The sequence below is a fragment of the Schistocerca piceifrons genome, chromosome 7 (assembly GCF_021461385.2).
Source record: "Schistocerca piceifrons isolate TAMUIC-IGC-003096 chromosome 7, iqSchPice1.1, whole genome shotgun sequence".
Taxonomy (NCBI): domain Eukaryota; kingdom Metazoa; phylum Arthropoda; class Insecta; order Orthoptera; family Acrididae; genus Schistocerca; species Schistocerca piceifrons.
The window spans coordinates 387,016,645-387,030,852 of record NC_060144.1 but is presented as its reverse complement, the minus strand read 5'-3'; the positions used below and the strand labels follow the sequence as shown (position 1 = coordinate 387,030,852).

General features: G+C 38.8%; 1 protein-coding gene across 1 annotated transcript in view; it reads left to right on the top strand.

Annotated features, from left to right (window-relative positions):
- The first annotated feature begins 707 nt into the window (after nucleotides 1-707).
- LOC124805271 (serum response factor-binding protein 1) overlaps nucleotides 708-14,208 on the top strand; it is a 36,409-nt gene continuing 22,908 nt past the window's right edge. The window contains exon 1 of the mRNA XM_047265780.1: nucleotides 708-824. Coding sequence (XP_047121736.1) covers nucleotides 798-824 — 27 coding nt within the window. The 5' untranslated portion in view covers nucleotides 708-797. The remainder of the gene's footprint in view (nucleotides 825-14,208) is intronic.

The window sequence follows — 14,208 nt, the reverse complement described above, 5'->3', positions numbered from 1 at the left end:
AAATTTGATTCTACACGCAGTGCTTCTTTCACTGTAAGTTGCAGCCATAATGCAATCCATTTCATAGTAAAATATTAAATACTGTAACGGTATGTATAAAAAACTACTCTAGAAATATAATACAGGGCAATTCAGACTGCTGCCTAACTGCTTCAATTAATATTTCGTCATTTATTATAAATTTTAACAAAAGAAATAACGAAACGAAACGATTTATAACAAGAATGAACATACTGTAAGAGACCATTTACTAACGGAGCACTATGTAAAAGAAAAATTGATATTCCTAGACACAGATGGTAAAAACTGGTTATTATTCCTACAAAATATTTCTTAAAACTTCCATCTTCGGCTCTTTCTAGGTCGTTAGAATTTTTCACGTTGAACTGAAAAATTGGTTGGCAGAACATCGGTTTTATAATATAACATAATTACTGGATGGAAGTGGAACAAAAATGATATTTTAAAATGTGAAGGGATGTCTAAATGTGAACTAAAAATAAGGCAGTTCATGGCTTGAAATGATGGGCGGTTTTAGACGAGTCTATAGGGACGAATTCCTATGTTCAAATATGATAGTAACTAAAGATTTTTGATAATACGGAAGTTTCCAATGACTTTGCGCAGTTTAGTAAGTACACCAAATACCTCCACAGTTCGTGTTACAACGAAGCGTTTGTGTGCTGTCTAGAACGGAGGATCACTGACAACGATCTTCAGACATCTTTTTTGTGTCGATCTTTGATAGTGTTTACAATTGCAGGACATGTGGGTGTAGTGTTTGTGTTTTGTGTACGATGGAGAAGCTAAGATTGAATAATGAGGTTTGACTGTGTTTTGTTGTAAATATAGAGCTTTTTGTAGAAATATTTTTATCGTACTTGAATTGCAGCGGTAACTTTTATCACTTGCACTTTTTTCTGTAGATTACTGCGGTTTACAAAAGCGTATTGTGAACATATTTTTAAGTCTGTTTCCCAACCTCTCCTCCTCGTACGGACAAAATTCTTGTTACTATTGATTTTCTGCGATATAACAATTTTGTTTGCAGTGATTTGTATCGCGATTGTTTTTATTTGATTTATCGTTACCGGTCACAATGTATAAGTTTGCAGACAGTATTAATAGCAATCTCGGTGGCAGAAACATAGCTGCATAGTTATTCAGTTATAGCTAGATAAGATTTCAAACTGGTACAAACATTGGTAAGTTGCTTTTAATATACAGAAATGTAAAATTATGCGCGTCACAAAACGACCGGACATGGTATTCATGACCACAATATCAGTGAGTGTTGAGTACGACAGTTCGTAGGGCTATGAAATAAATTTTGGTAAAATTCATGTAATGGACATCTGTTCCAATTTTCTTACTTTATGTACAAGACATGTTAATAATACTCATCAAAACACTCGGAAACTTGTCAATTACCTAATATAAATATCGTGAATTTGCGTGCACGTATAAGACGCTGACGTCAAAATTAAGGTAGGCTACAGGTCAGGCTGTTACCGCAACCATGATTTGGCATTTACCACCCCTTAATAAATCGTCACCTTTCAACCTTATCTAGACTTCATTCTCACACCACAACCAGTATTTCAGGGAGTCCAATGCCACTCTGGCCAAAAAAATCATATAGACTCAGTCATTGGTAATACTTGTTGCAAGCTTTAATTCATTGATAGAATACTAGGAATATGCAATCAGTCAAAAAATAGATTAGTTACAAAATACTCTTGTGATCCAGGCTAGAATATTAAGTATATGGGACCTGTACAGAATTTGAGTAAATTTGGATATGGGTCAATCCATATGATGTGGTCCAGTGATGGTTGCTTGACCAATTCTAAATATTTTAATTTTTTTTTATATGTGGTTGTCCCATATTTGAAAAGTGCAAAACAGTTTTTTTAAATAATTTATCTTGCGCATTTACTGGATGGCAGCAATTTTTGTTTGTAGAAGTGCGACGATTTTTCAGTCTGGAGACATTACTGAAAATTTGAATGTCTCTACACTGGTTAAGTTACAACATTCCAATTGACATGATTGTTTTTAGAAAAGTGTCCTCTACAACATTGTCTATTACACAAAATACCCTAAATTCAAAAATAACCAGTCAAAATGATCTCCAAAGTTTGGTATCCAAATTTTCAAAAATCCACTTTTAGGCCGAAAAATAACAAACACGTAGTGATTTATGAGAGTATGTTGTTTCCTGTAGTTAGATATTATACACTACTAGCCTCATATAGAGCAAGAACACTTACAAATGTTTCCTTAATTTTTTATGAATTTTTGAAATTTGAAAATTTTCATTTTTTGTAAAGTTTGGGGTTAGTTATCTTAGGTTGGACTGAATATAAAAATATTATTTTTGCACACCTATGTGATAGCAACATACTGTAAAAATTTCAACATTAATATCTGACTGTCAACAAAGATATGAATTTTTGAATATTAGGAGATAATTCACATTACTGTACAACTGATCTTATGGCTGTTGCCTACCATGTGTGATATTGGCTGGATATAATCAATTATTATTGAAGTAAGGTACTGAATTATATACAAAAAGTGGAAACATCACTGAAATTAACATTTATATTATTTTGAAATACTTAAAATAAATATTTTCAATTAACATCCTTCGAGATGCAACTGTTCCTAAACCTGGTGGTGAGTGTTAAGAACACTTATTTCTTCAGACAACTTCTGTGATATAGAATAAGACCTCCCAGTTGCTGTGGTAAGTTCAAGCAGTGAAAGTTTCCTCAAAACATTTTTCCTTTTGTATCCAAACTTTGTCACTAATCGATTTTTTGAATGATGATCTTCGGCCAACTTCATGAAACTGAATGCATAGTGCTAGCTGATTTTGCAGAAAATTTTACGTTTGTGATTCAGGATGCAATACAAGGGTACCACTGGGTCAATGACCAGGCAACAGTGCATCCATTTATTCTCTACTTTAAAAATGAGAAAGGTGAAGTTTGCAGTTCTTCAATTTGCATTCTAAGTGACTACTTGGAGCACATCACTTTGGCTGTACATGTGTTCAAAAGTATGTAATAAATTACATAAAAGAAAATTTTCCCAACATTGAGAAGGTGATATACTTTTCAGGTGGAAGTGGCAGTCAGTATAAGAACAAAAAGACTTTTTCAGATCTGTGCAGCCACAAAATTGACTTTGGGCTGTGGGCTGAATGGCACTTTTTTGCGTCTTGCCATGGTAAAAATGCATGTGATGGAGTAAGAGGTACAACAAAACGTGAAGTAAGTACATTCAGCCTACAAAGTCGAATCACAGACCAAATTCTCACAGTACAGGACATGTATGTTTTTTGCAAGGATAATATTAATTTTAGTGATTTTTCACAGTTGGATTCATTTTCTGATCAAGAAAGAAGTGCTTCTGCATATGAAAACAACACTTGGGTCATTCCATGTTAAAGAGACTTTGTGACAAAAAAATTAAAATGACAATATTTCAAATATAATCCTAAAAATGCCTAGTTAAAAGTACATTTGTTCATTGCAAAATAATCATGACTATGAAAAAATTAAATTTTTACCTTCACTAAGTGTTTAAAGTGCACTACTCTATGGCACCACGGAGAGGTATGTTTTATGCTATTTCCAGATGAGTATTAGTTGTGTTATCTGTGGCTGAATGTTCTATTGTTGCAAAGAATATTGAAGTCAACATTGTTATAGCTCACAATAATTCGTTTTGTTGAGCTAAGCTAATTGCATTTCTTTATTTTGTTAGTTTTATAATATATGTGCAGCTTGTAACACCCGTAACAAAAAAGATACAAAAGTTTAGTTTGTAATCTAGTAAATTTGTTCTGTACAATACCTTTCTGTAAAAGTGAGGTTATGCACATGTTTCACAATATCATACCATTACATGGCATTTTGAAGTCTTATTTAACACTCTTAGAGCTGTTACGGGTGTTACTAATTTTTGTTTCGGGTGTTACTTAACACATGCGTAACACCCGTAACTTGAATTGGAAGGTTTAATGCCAGCTTCATCTTTAGTAGGCCTAGGCCCTACATTTAAATTATAACCAGAGAGTATTATTATGAATGGAAAAAGTTTTTTAACTACACTCCTGGAAATGGAAAAAAGAACACATTGACACCGGTGTGTCAGACCCACCATACTTGCTCCGGACACTGCGAGAGGGCTGTACAAGCAATGATCACATGCACGGCACAGCGGACACACCAGGAACCATGGTGTTGGCCGTCGAATGGCGCTAGCTGCGCAGCATTTGTGCACCGCCGCCGTCAGTGTCAGCCAGTTTGCCGTGGCATACGGAGCTCCATCGCAGCCTTTAACACTGGTAACATGCCGCGACAGCGTGGATGTGAACCGTATGTGCAGTTGACGGACTTTGAGCGAGGGCGTATAGTGGGCATGCGGGAGGCCGGGTGGACGTACCGCCGAATTGCTCAACACGTGGGGCGTGAGGTCTCCACAGTACATCGATGTTGTCGCCAGTGGTCGGCGGAAGGTGCACGTGCCCGTCGACCTGGGACCGGACCGCAGCGACGCACGGATGCACGCCAAGACCGTAGGATCCTACGCAGTGCCGTAGGGGACCGCACCGCCACTTCCCAGCAAGTTAGGGACACTGTTGCTCCTGGGTTATCGGCGAGGACCATTCGCAACCGTCTCCATGAAGCTGGGCTACGGTCCCGCACACCATTAGGCCGTCTTCCGCTCACGCCCCAACATCGTGCAGCCCGCCTCCAGTGGTGTCGCGACAGGCGTGAATGGAGGGACGAATGGAGACGTGTCATCTTCAGCGATGAGAGTCGCTTCTGCCTTGGTGCCAATGATGGTCGTATGCGTGTTTGGCGCCGTGCAGGTGAGCGCCACAATCAGGACTGCATACGACCGAGGCACACAGGGCTAACACCCGGCATCATGGTGTGGGGAGCGATCTCCTACACTGGCCGTACACCACTGGTGATCGTCGAGGGGACACTGAATAGTGCACGGTACATCCAAACCGTCATCGAACCCATCGTTCTACCATTCCTAGACCGGCAAGGGTACTTGCCGTTCCAACAGGACAATGCACATCCGCATGTATCCCGTGCCACCCAACGTGCTCTAGAAGGTGTAAGTCAACTACCCTGGCCAGCAAGATCTCCGGATCTGTCCCCCATTGAGCATGTTTGGGACTGGATGAAGCGTCGTCTCACGCGGTCTGCACGTCCAGCACGAACGCTGGTCCAACTGAGGCGCCAGGTGGAAATGGCATGGCAAGCCGTTCCACAGGACTACATCCAGCATCTCTACGATCGTCTCCATGGGAGAATAGCAGCCTGCATTGCTGCGAAAGGTGGATATACACTGTACTAGTGCCGACATTGTGCATGCTCTGTTGCCTGTGTCTATGTGCCTGTGGTTCTGTCAGTGTGATCATGTGATGTATCTGACCCCAGGAATGTGTCAATAAAGTTTCCCCTTCCTGGGACAATGAATTCACGGTGTTCTTATTTCAATTTCCAGGAGTGTATGTTTATTACATATGAAAACATTTTTAAGCTTGAAAACAAAAATTTTTATTCCTCTGCATACACTTGTTTAAGCACTGCACCTACATTATAAAAGTTAATTGTGGCATTAACCTGAATCAACTGATGTTCTCCTAAAAAGTTAATTAAGCCCAAAATTCTTTAGATTACATATAGTTTATGTTTTCCATTCTAACTTTCCCAAGGACAACAATATTGCTAACCTCAGTTTTAAATTTTATATAGGCCCAGTAAACTGCTTATTGAGGCAAATTCTAGTCATTCATAAGAGCCTACAATTTCATAAGCATACTTGAGTCTTTGAGCAAAGCTGTTCCAAGCAATCACAAGGAATTATTGGACGAATTAAGTTGTAATTCGCACAACGAAGACTGTGTTTTTGGGTCATGCCACGAATGTCAAATTAAATTGAGAAAATTTATCCCAGAAGGCTTTGACGTAACTAAAAAGATTGTCTGGCAGCAATGGGAAAATGATGCGAAACATCGTCCTTGCCTTAGTGAACATTCAGGGAGCTGCAATGATGCCTGGTTGACAGATTGCCACAGTTTAAAAAACATTGCTACGTGAAGATAAAGCAGAGTGATTTCATCAAAGGAAAGAAAAACAGCCTTGACGCTGAAGAATGTGTTCTTCAAATGGACTTTGCAGAGAATTATGCTCTAATTTCACAAGATGAGGTACAGAGTGCACACTGGGCACATTCACAAGTAACTATTTGCACTTTCTGCATTTAGTTTGCAAACCATGAAGTCAGGTCCTATGCAGTCATCAGTAATGACCTTTCACACACAAAATATTTTGTGTGGACTTTTCTTAAAACAGTTATAACGGACATTAAAAAAGAGTTTCCTAAAGTTAAAAGAGTTTTTATATTTTCTGCAACTGTGCTGGGCAGTTCAAAAATAAATATACTGTGTCCAATCTATGTTATTTTGAGACAGACTTCGGATTGACAGTTGAGTGGAATTTTGTTGCCAGTTCACATGGTAAAGGAGCCATAGATGGCATTGGAGGTGCACTGAAGAGGAGCGTGTGGACAGCTGTTAGATCTAGGAAAGTTATTATTAACAACACAATTGACTTTTATGACTACACTCTGATGAGCTTTTCTAAAATTAAGGTACTATTGGTTGATAAGATAACAGTGGAGCATAACATTCCTGTTGTTGTGGTCTCCAGTCCTGAGACTGGTTTGATGCAGCTCTCCATGCTACCCTATCCTGTGCAAGCTTCTTCATCTCCCAGTACTTACTGCAACCCACATCCTTCTGAATCTGCTTAGTGTATTCATCTCTTGGTCTCCCTCTACGATTTTTACCCTCCACGCTGCCCTCCAAACATTCCTATTTTGGATGAAAGGTGGAAAAATTTACAAGCAATTCCTCAAATCCCCGGCTGCCGTCACTTTCGGCCTTGTAACACAACTGATTTGCTGGTTTCAAAAACAGCAGAGTCATTAATGACAAGGGTGTCAGTATTTAGCACTGAGGAGGCCAAAGTTAAAACATTACATGCAAAAGATGCATAAACTTCTATGAAGTGTGCAGTTCTGATGATTCTGATCAGGAGGCGGTTTCACTATCTGAATCACAAGACAATATTGGAAGTGCTTGTGAGTTAAACCTAAGTAATAAAATTGAAAAGTCTGATTTAAAATTTGGGTTATTTGTCTTGGTTGACATTCCAAGTGACAAAAAGAAGCCAACCCTATCCAAAACTCAATACCATTACTTGGGAATCTGCCAGAGTGAGGTTGATGAAGAGGAGGATGTGAAAATAATGTTTCTGAAGTCAGTAGGAAAAGGTAAGACACTTTTTAAACTAGATGAAACTGATGTTTGTTTTTTGAGATTGTCAAGTACTATCTAAGGTAACAACACCATAAATCAAACAACAAGGTAACCGTTTGTACTAAGAGTTCAATTTTGAGTTGGATGTTGCGGAAAAAGATTATTAAATGAAGTTTTTAAACCAATCAATAATAAGAAAACATTTTTGTCGTAAATTTATTAGGCCTACAAAATGAGGTAAATGTTAAGTAAGTAACGATATCTTGGCCTAGTTGTACTATAAAGTTGTAACAAAATTTTTTGTGTAATAAATAGCTTTATCCTTCAGATATGTTTCCTTAAGTACATACTTTTATTCCAAATAAACTACAATACTTCTTTTCTTTTTATGCAATTGTAAGAGGTAAATTTATTCCTTCAAGAATCAAATCTGATGCATCTATGTAACACCCGTAACAGCAAAAAAAAAAAAAAAAAAAAAAAAAAAAAAAAAAAAAAAAAAAAAAAAAAAAAATATATATATATATATATATATATATATATATATATATATATATATATAAAGTTATAATGTCCAAAAAAATAAAAATTTATATTTCAAAATAAAATTTGGGGCAATACCTCTTAACAGGTGTTTTACAAGAATAAAAGCTTCATCAAGTTTGCAGAAATTAGAGAATTCCCTAACTCATAACAGGGGCCAGGTCTACTTTTGGTAACACACGTAACACTACTTTTTTGATTAATAACCAGGAGAACAATAAAACAATTCCAGTATCAACATTTCTAAGATGAAATATAATGTAATCCTTAAAAGTTTTCAATATTAAATTCAATAAATATTTTTCCTTAGATTATTTTTCCTGATTTTAAGGTGTGTACATGTAACACCCGTAACTGTGGAATTGCCCACTTCAAACCAGATTTCAAAACTGTATAGCAATTAAAGGAACAATGCATTTCCACAAATTCCTTGGCATTGCAGAAAACTTAGTTCGGTGCTATGTAACACCTGAAATCAATATTTATGAGGATCATTGTATGAGTGAAATTACATCTCTTGTCTTTAATGTTGAAAGACATAGTGGCATGTGTGTATGATGGGCAGTGGTGGCTTGCAGAGGTTGAAAGAGTGAGTTTGGAAAACAATGATGTTTTTGTGCATTTTTACCACCTGCTGGCCCAAGAACATCATTCAAGAAATCTACTAGTAACAAAGTTTGGTACCAATGATAAATATTTTAAGGAAACTTCCAGTGCTTGAGCTTACCACAGCAACTGGGATGTCTTATTCTATGTCACAGAAGCTGTCTGAAGAAATAAGTGTTCTCAACATTCACCACCAGGTTTAGAAACAGTCGCACTTCGAAGGGTTTTAATTGAAAATATTTATTTTAAGATGTCAAAATAATATAAATGTTAATTTCAGTGATGTTTCCACTTTTTGTATATACGAGGGCAGTTCAATAAGTAATGCAACCCATTTTTTTCTGAAACAGGGGTTGTTTTATTCAGCATTGAAATACACCATATTATTCCCCAATCTTTTAGCTACACAACACTATTTTTCAATGTAATCTCCAGTCAATGCTACGGCCTTACACCACCTTGAAATGAGGGCCTGTATGTCTGCATGGTACCATTCCACTGGTCGATGTCGGAGCCAACATCGTACTGCATCAATAACTTCTTCATCATCCGCGTAGTGCCTCCCACGGATTGTGTCCTTCATTGGGCCAGACATATGGAAATCCGACGGTGCGAGATCGGGGCTGTAGGGTGCATGAAGAAGAACAGTCCACTGAAGTTTTGTGAGCTCCTCTCGGGTGCGAAGACTTGTGTGAGGTCTTGCGTTGTCATGAAGAAGGAGAAGTTCGTTCAGATTTTTGTGCCTACGAACACGCTGAAGTCGTTTCTTCAATTTCTGAAGAGTAGCACAATACACTTCAGAGTTGATCGTTTGACCATGGGGAAGGACATCGAACAGAATAACCCCTTCAGCGTCCCAGAAGACTGTAACCGTGACTTTACCGGCTGAGGGTATGGCTTTAAACTTTTTCTTGGTAGGGGAGTGGGTGTGGCGCCACTCCATTGATTGCCATTTTGTTTCAGGTTCGAAGTGATGAACCCATGTTTCATCGCCTGTAACAATCTTTGACAAGAAATTGTCACCCTCAGCCACATGACGAGCAGGCAATTCCGCACAGATGGTTCTCCTTTGCTCTTTATGGTGTTCGGTTAGACAACGAGGGACCCAGCGGGAACAAACCTTTGAATATCCCAACTGGTGAACAATTGTGACAGCACTACCAACAGAGATGTCAAGTTGAGCACTGAGTTGTTTGATGGTGATCCGTCGATCATCTCGAACGAGTGCGTTCGCACGCTCCGCCATTGCAGGAGTCACAGCTGTGCACGGCTGGCCCGCACGCGGGATATCAGACAGTCTTGCTTGACCTTGCGGCGATGATGACACACGCTTTGCCCAATGACTCACCGTGCTTTTGTCCACTGCCAGATCACCGTAGACATTCTGCAAGCGCCTATGAATATCTGAGATGCCCTGGTTTTCCGCCAAAAGAAACTCGATCACTGCCCGTTGTTTGCAACGCACATCCGTTACAGACGCCATTTTAACAGCTCTGTACAGCGCTGCCACCTGTCGGAAGTCAATGAAACTATACGAGACGAAGCGGGAATGTTTGAAAATATTCCACAAGAAATTTCCGGTTTTTTCAACCAAAATTGGCCGAGAAAAAAAATGTGTTGCATTACTTATTGAACTGCCCTTGTAATTCAGTACCTTACTTCAATAATAATTGATTATAACCCACCACTATCACACATGATAGGCAACAGCCGTAAGATCAGTTGTACAGTTATCAGTGAATTATGTCCTCATTTTCAAAAATTCATATCTTTGTTGAGCCAGATATCAATGATAAAATTTTTACAGTATGTTGCTATCATATAGGCGTACAAACTGTGCAAAAATCATATTCTTATATTCAATCACACCTGAGGCAACTAACCCGAAACTTAACAAAAAAAATGATAATTATCAAATTTCAAAAGTTCATAAAAATTAAGTAAACATTTGTTAAGTGTTCTTGCTCTACATGAGGCTAGTAGTGTACGATATCTAACTATAGGAAACAATAGACTCTCATAAATTACTCCTCGTTCGTTATTTTTCGGCCTAAAAAGTGGATTTTTGAAAATTTGGATAGTCAGGGAAGTGTCCGATTCCAGATGATATTGTGTTTAGTGGTATTTGGGGAGTTTGTGATGTCGGTTTTTTTCGACGTTTTGTGTGGTTTTGTATGGGGGTGGGTGTCTAAATTTGTTTATATTTACATCTTCAACTTTTTGTAGTCCTGTCTTCCTCAGTTGCACGTAATATTACGGTATATTGATAATTTTTTACTTATGGACCGTCTGACAGCAACTGAATAAAACACAATTTTAGTGGCACTAAAATTGTGTTTTATTCAGTTGCTGTCAGACGGTCCATAAGTAAAAGAAAAAAAAAATATCAATATACCGTAATATTGTTTATATTTAGTTTGTCCCCACCCAAAAACCCCCTATTTCCCGCGCTTGTCCCGTTAGTGTCATTAGGCTTTTTGTGGCACGTGTGTGTGTGTGTGTGGTTTTTTTTTTTTTTTTTTTTTTTTTTTTAAAAATCCTCATAATGTGTACGTAACGACTTTATATGCGCCATATTGGAATCGTGGTTTATGGTCCTTTAGAATATTGTCTATTACACCAAATATCCTAAACTCAAAAATAACCAGTCAAAATGACCTCCAAAGTTTGGCTCAACAGCAGCTCCCGATCCCATAAATTGGGATCGAACACTTCCCTTGACCTATATAGCTCAAAAACATCTCCCAATACCAACATTCACAGCCACACATTGGGATCGAACACTTCCCTTGACCTGTTATCCTTACGACCTCTCCACATACAGCCGTCACTTCCCTTGACCTATATAGCTCAAAAACATCTTCCGGTACCAACACCAACATTCACGGCCACACATTGGGATCGAACATTTCCCTTGACTTGTTATCCTTACGACACCTCCACATACAGCTTGACCTATATAGCTCAAAAACACCTACATTCACAGCCACACATTGGGATCGAACACTTCCCTTGACCTGTTATCCTTACGACATCTCCACATACAGTCGTCCCTGGTCCGAGATGCCGGAACTTTAAGTAAGCCTCATTTCTTCACGACATACTGAACACTTCACGACTTCACCCAAAAATCCGAATGGTTGAAGAAATTTTACTACAGACAACGCATTGTCCCTCATCATAGCCGACAACCGAAAACTGTTGACCCTGTCAGTCATATCCGTACCTACCAAAGACATAAAAAGAGCAATTTACCAAAATTCAAACACGACGCCACACTTGCAAACTAAACCAAAAACATCACCTAAACACCACCAGAGAGCACCACCGATCGCATCAAAATGACACCTACAAACATGCCACTCTCACAAACTAAATTCTGCGCCTTCGTGACGTCACACACCACAGCGGGCTTACTTCACAGGTGAAAGCCGACGGGTGGGATCGGATGCTTCGGTCGACCCGAATATCCTACAACCTCCTACATATTGCACCCACAGTGATCCCAAAGACAACATTAGACTAGTTATAGCAGACACAGAGGCATTCTTCTTGCACTGTATGTGGAAATCGAACAGGAAGCAGCCTTAATGAATGATACAATGGGAAGTTCTTCTGCCAGGCACTTCACAGTGGTTTGGAGGATATTAATGTAAATATTTATCACTTTTGCTGCTCATCATCATTCATTCTCATGACAGATTTGGCGTATTTGAAGTCAGTCACATTTTGATTGCACCTTCTCCGCACTTTTTGCAATTTTCCCTGCAGAATATATCTTATTCGTTAGTAGTGGACAAGGTTTTTTTTGCAATCATCCAGCTGTACCTCATTCAAAAGACTTAGTACAGGTAGTATTTTCAGTTGTTTCTAGCAAATAAAGCTATTACCTGTCAATCCAACCTGGCCCAAGGGCTACACTCAAGTAGTTTTTTATTACAATTGAGTAAAATGGATGAATATTTGGTTTGTTGTTGTTGTGGTCTTCAGTCCTGAGACTGGTTTGATGCAGCTCTCCATGCTACTCTATCCTGTGCAAGCTTCTTCATCTCCCAGTACCTACTGCAACCTACATCCTTCTGAATCTGCTTAGTGTATTCACCTCTTGGTCTCCCTCTACGATTTTTACCCTCCACGCTGCCCTCCAATACTAAATTGGTGATCCCTTGATGCCTCAGAACATGTCCTACCAACCGACCCCTTCTTCTGGTCAAGTTGTGCCACAAACTTCTCTTCTCCCCAATCCTATTCAATACTTCCTCATTAGTTATGTGATCTACCCATCTAATCTTTAGCATTCTTCTGTAGCACCACATTTCGAAAGCTTCTATTCTCTTCTTGTCCAAACTATTTATCGTCCATATTTCACTTCCATACATGGCTACACTCCATACAAATACTTTCAGAAACGACTTCCTGACACTTAAATCTATACTCGATGTTAACAAATTTCTCTTCTTCAGAAACGCTTTCCTTGCCATTGCCAGTCTACATTTTATATCCTCTCTACTTCGACCATCATCAGTTATTTTGCTCCCCAAATAGCAAAACTCCTTTACTACTTTAAGTGTCTCATTTCCTAATCTAATTCCCTCAGCATCACCCGACTTGATTCGACTACATTCCATTATCCTCGTTTTGCTTTTGTTGATGTTCATCTTATATCCTCCTTTCAAGACACTGTCCATTCCGTTCAACTGCTCTTCCAAGTCCTTTGCTGTCTCTGACAGAATTACAATGTCATCGGCGAACCTCAAAGTTTTTATTTCTTCTCCATGGATTTTAATACCTACTCCGAATTTTTCTTTTGTTTCCTTTACTGCTTGCTCAATATACAGATTGAACAACATCGGGGAGAGGCTACAACCCTGTCTTACTCCCTTCCCAACCACTGCTTCCCTTTCATGTCCCTCGACTCTTATAACTGCCATCTGGTTTCTGTACAAATTGTAAATAGCCTTTCGCTCTCTGTATTTTACCCCTGCCACCTTTAGAATTTGAAAGAGAGTATTCCAGTCAACATCGTCAAAAGCTTTCTCTAAGTCTACAAATGCTAGAAACATAGGTTTGCCTTTCCTTAATCTTTCTTCTAAGATAAGTCGCAAGGTCAGTATTGCCTCACATGTTCCATTGTTTCTAGGGAATCCAAACTGATCTTCCCTGAGGTTGGCTTCTACTAGTTTTTCCATTCGTCTGTAAAGAATTCGTGTTAGTATTTTGCAGCTGTGACTTATTAAACTGATAGTTCGGTAATTTTCACATCTGTCAACACCTGCTTTCTTTGGGATTGGAATTATTATATTCTTCTTGACGTCTGAGGGTATTTCACCTGTTTCATACATCTTGCTCACCAGATGGTAGAGTTTTGTCAGGACTGGCTCTCCCAGGGCCGTCAGAAGTTCCAATGGAATGTTGTCTACTCCGGGGGCCTTGTTTCGACTCAGGTCTTTCAGTGCTCTGTCAAACTCTTCACGCAGTATCGTATCTCCCATTTCATCTTCATCCTCTTCCATTTCCATAATATTGTCCTCAAGTACATCGCCCTTGTATAGACCCTCTATATACTCCTTCCACCTTTCTGCTTTCCCTTCTTTGCTTAGAACTGGGTTTCCATCTGAGCTCTTGATATTCATACTAATCTTTCTCTTATCTCCAAAGGTCTCTTTAATTTTCCTGTAGGCAGTATCTATCTTACCCCTAGT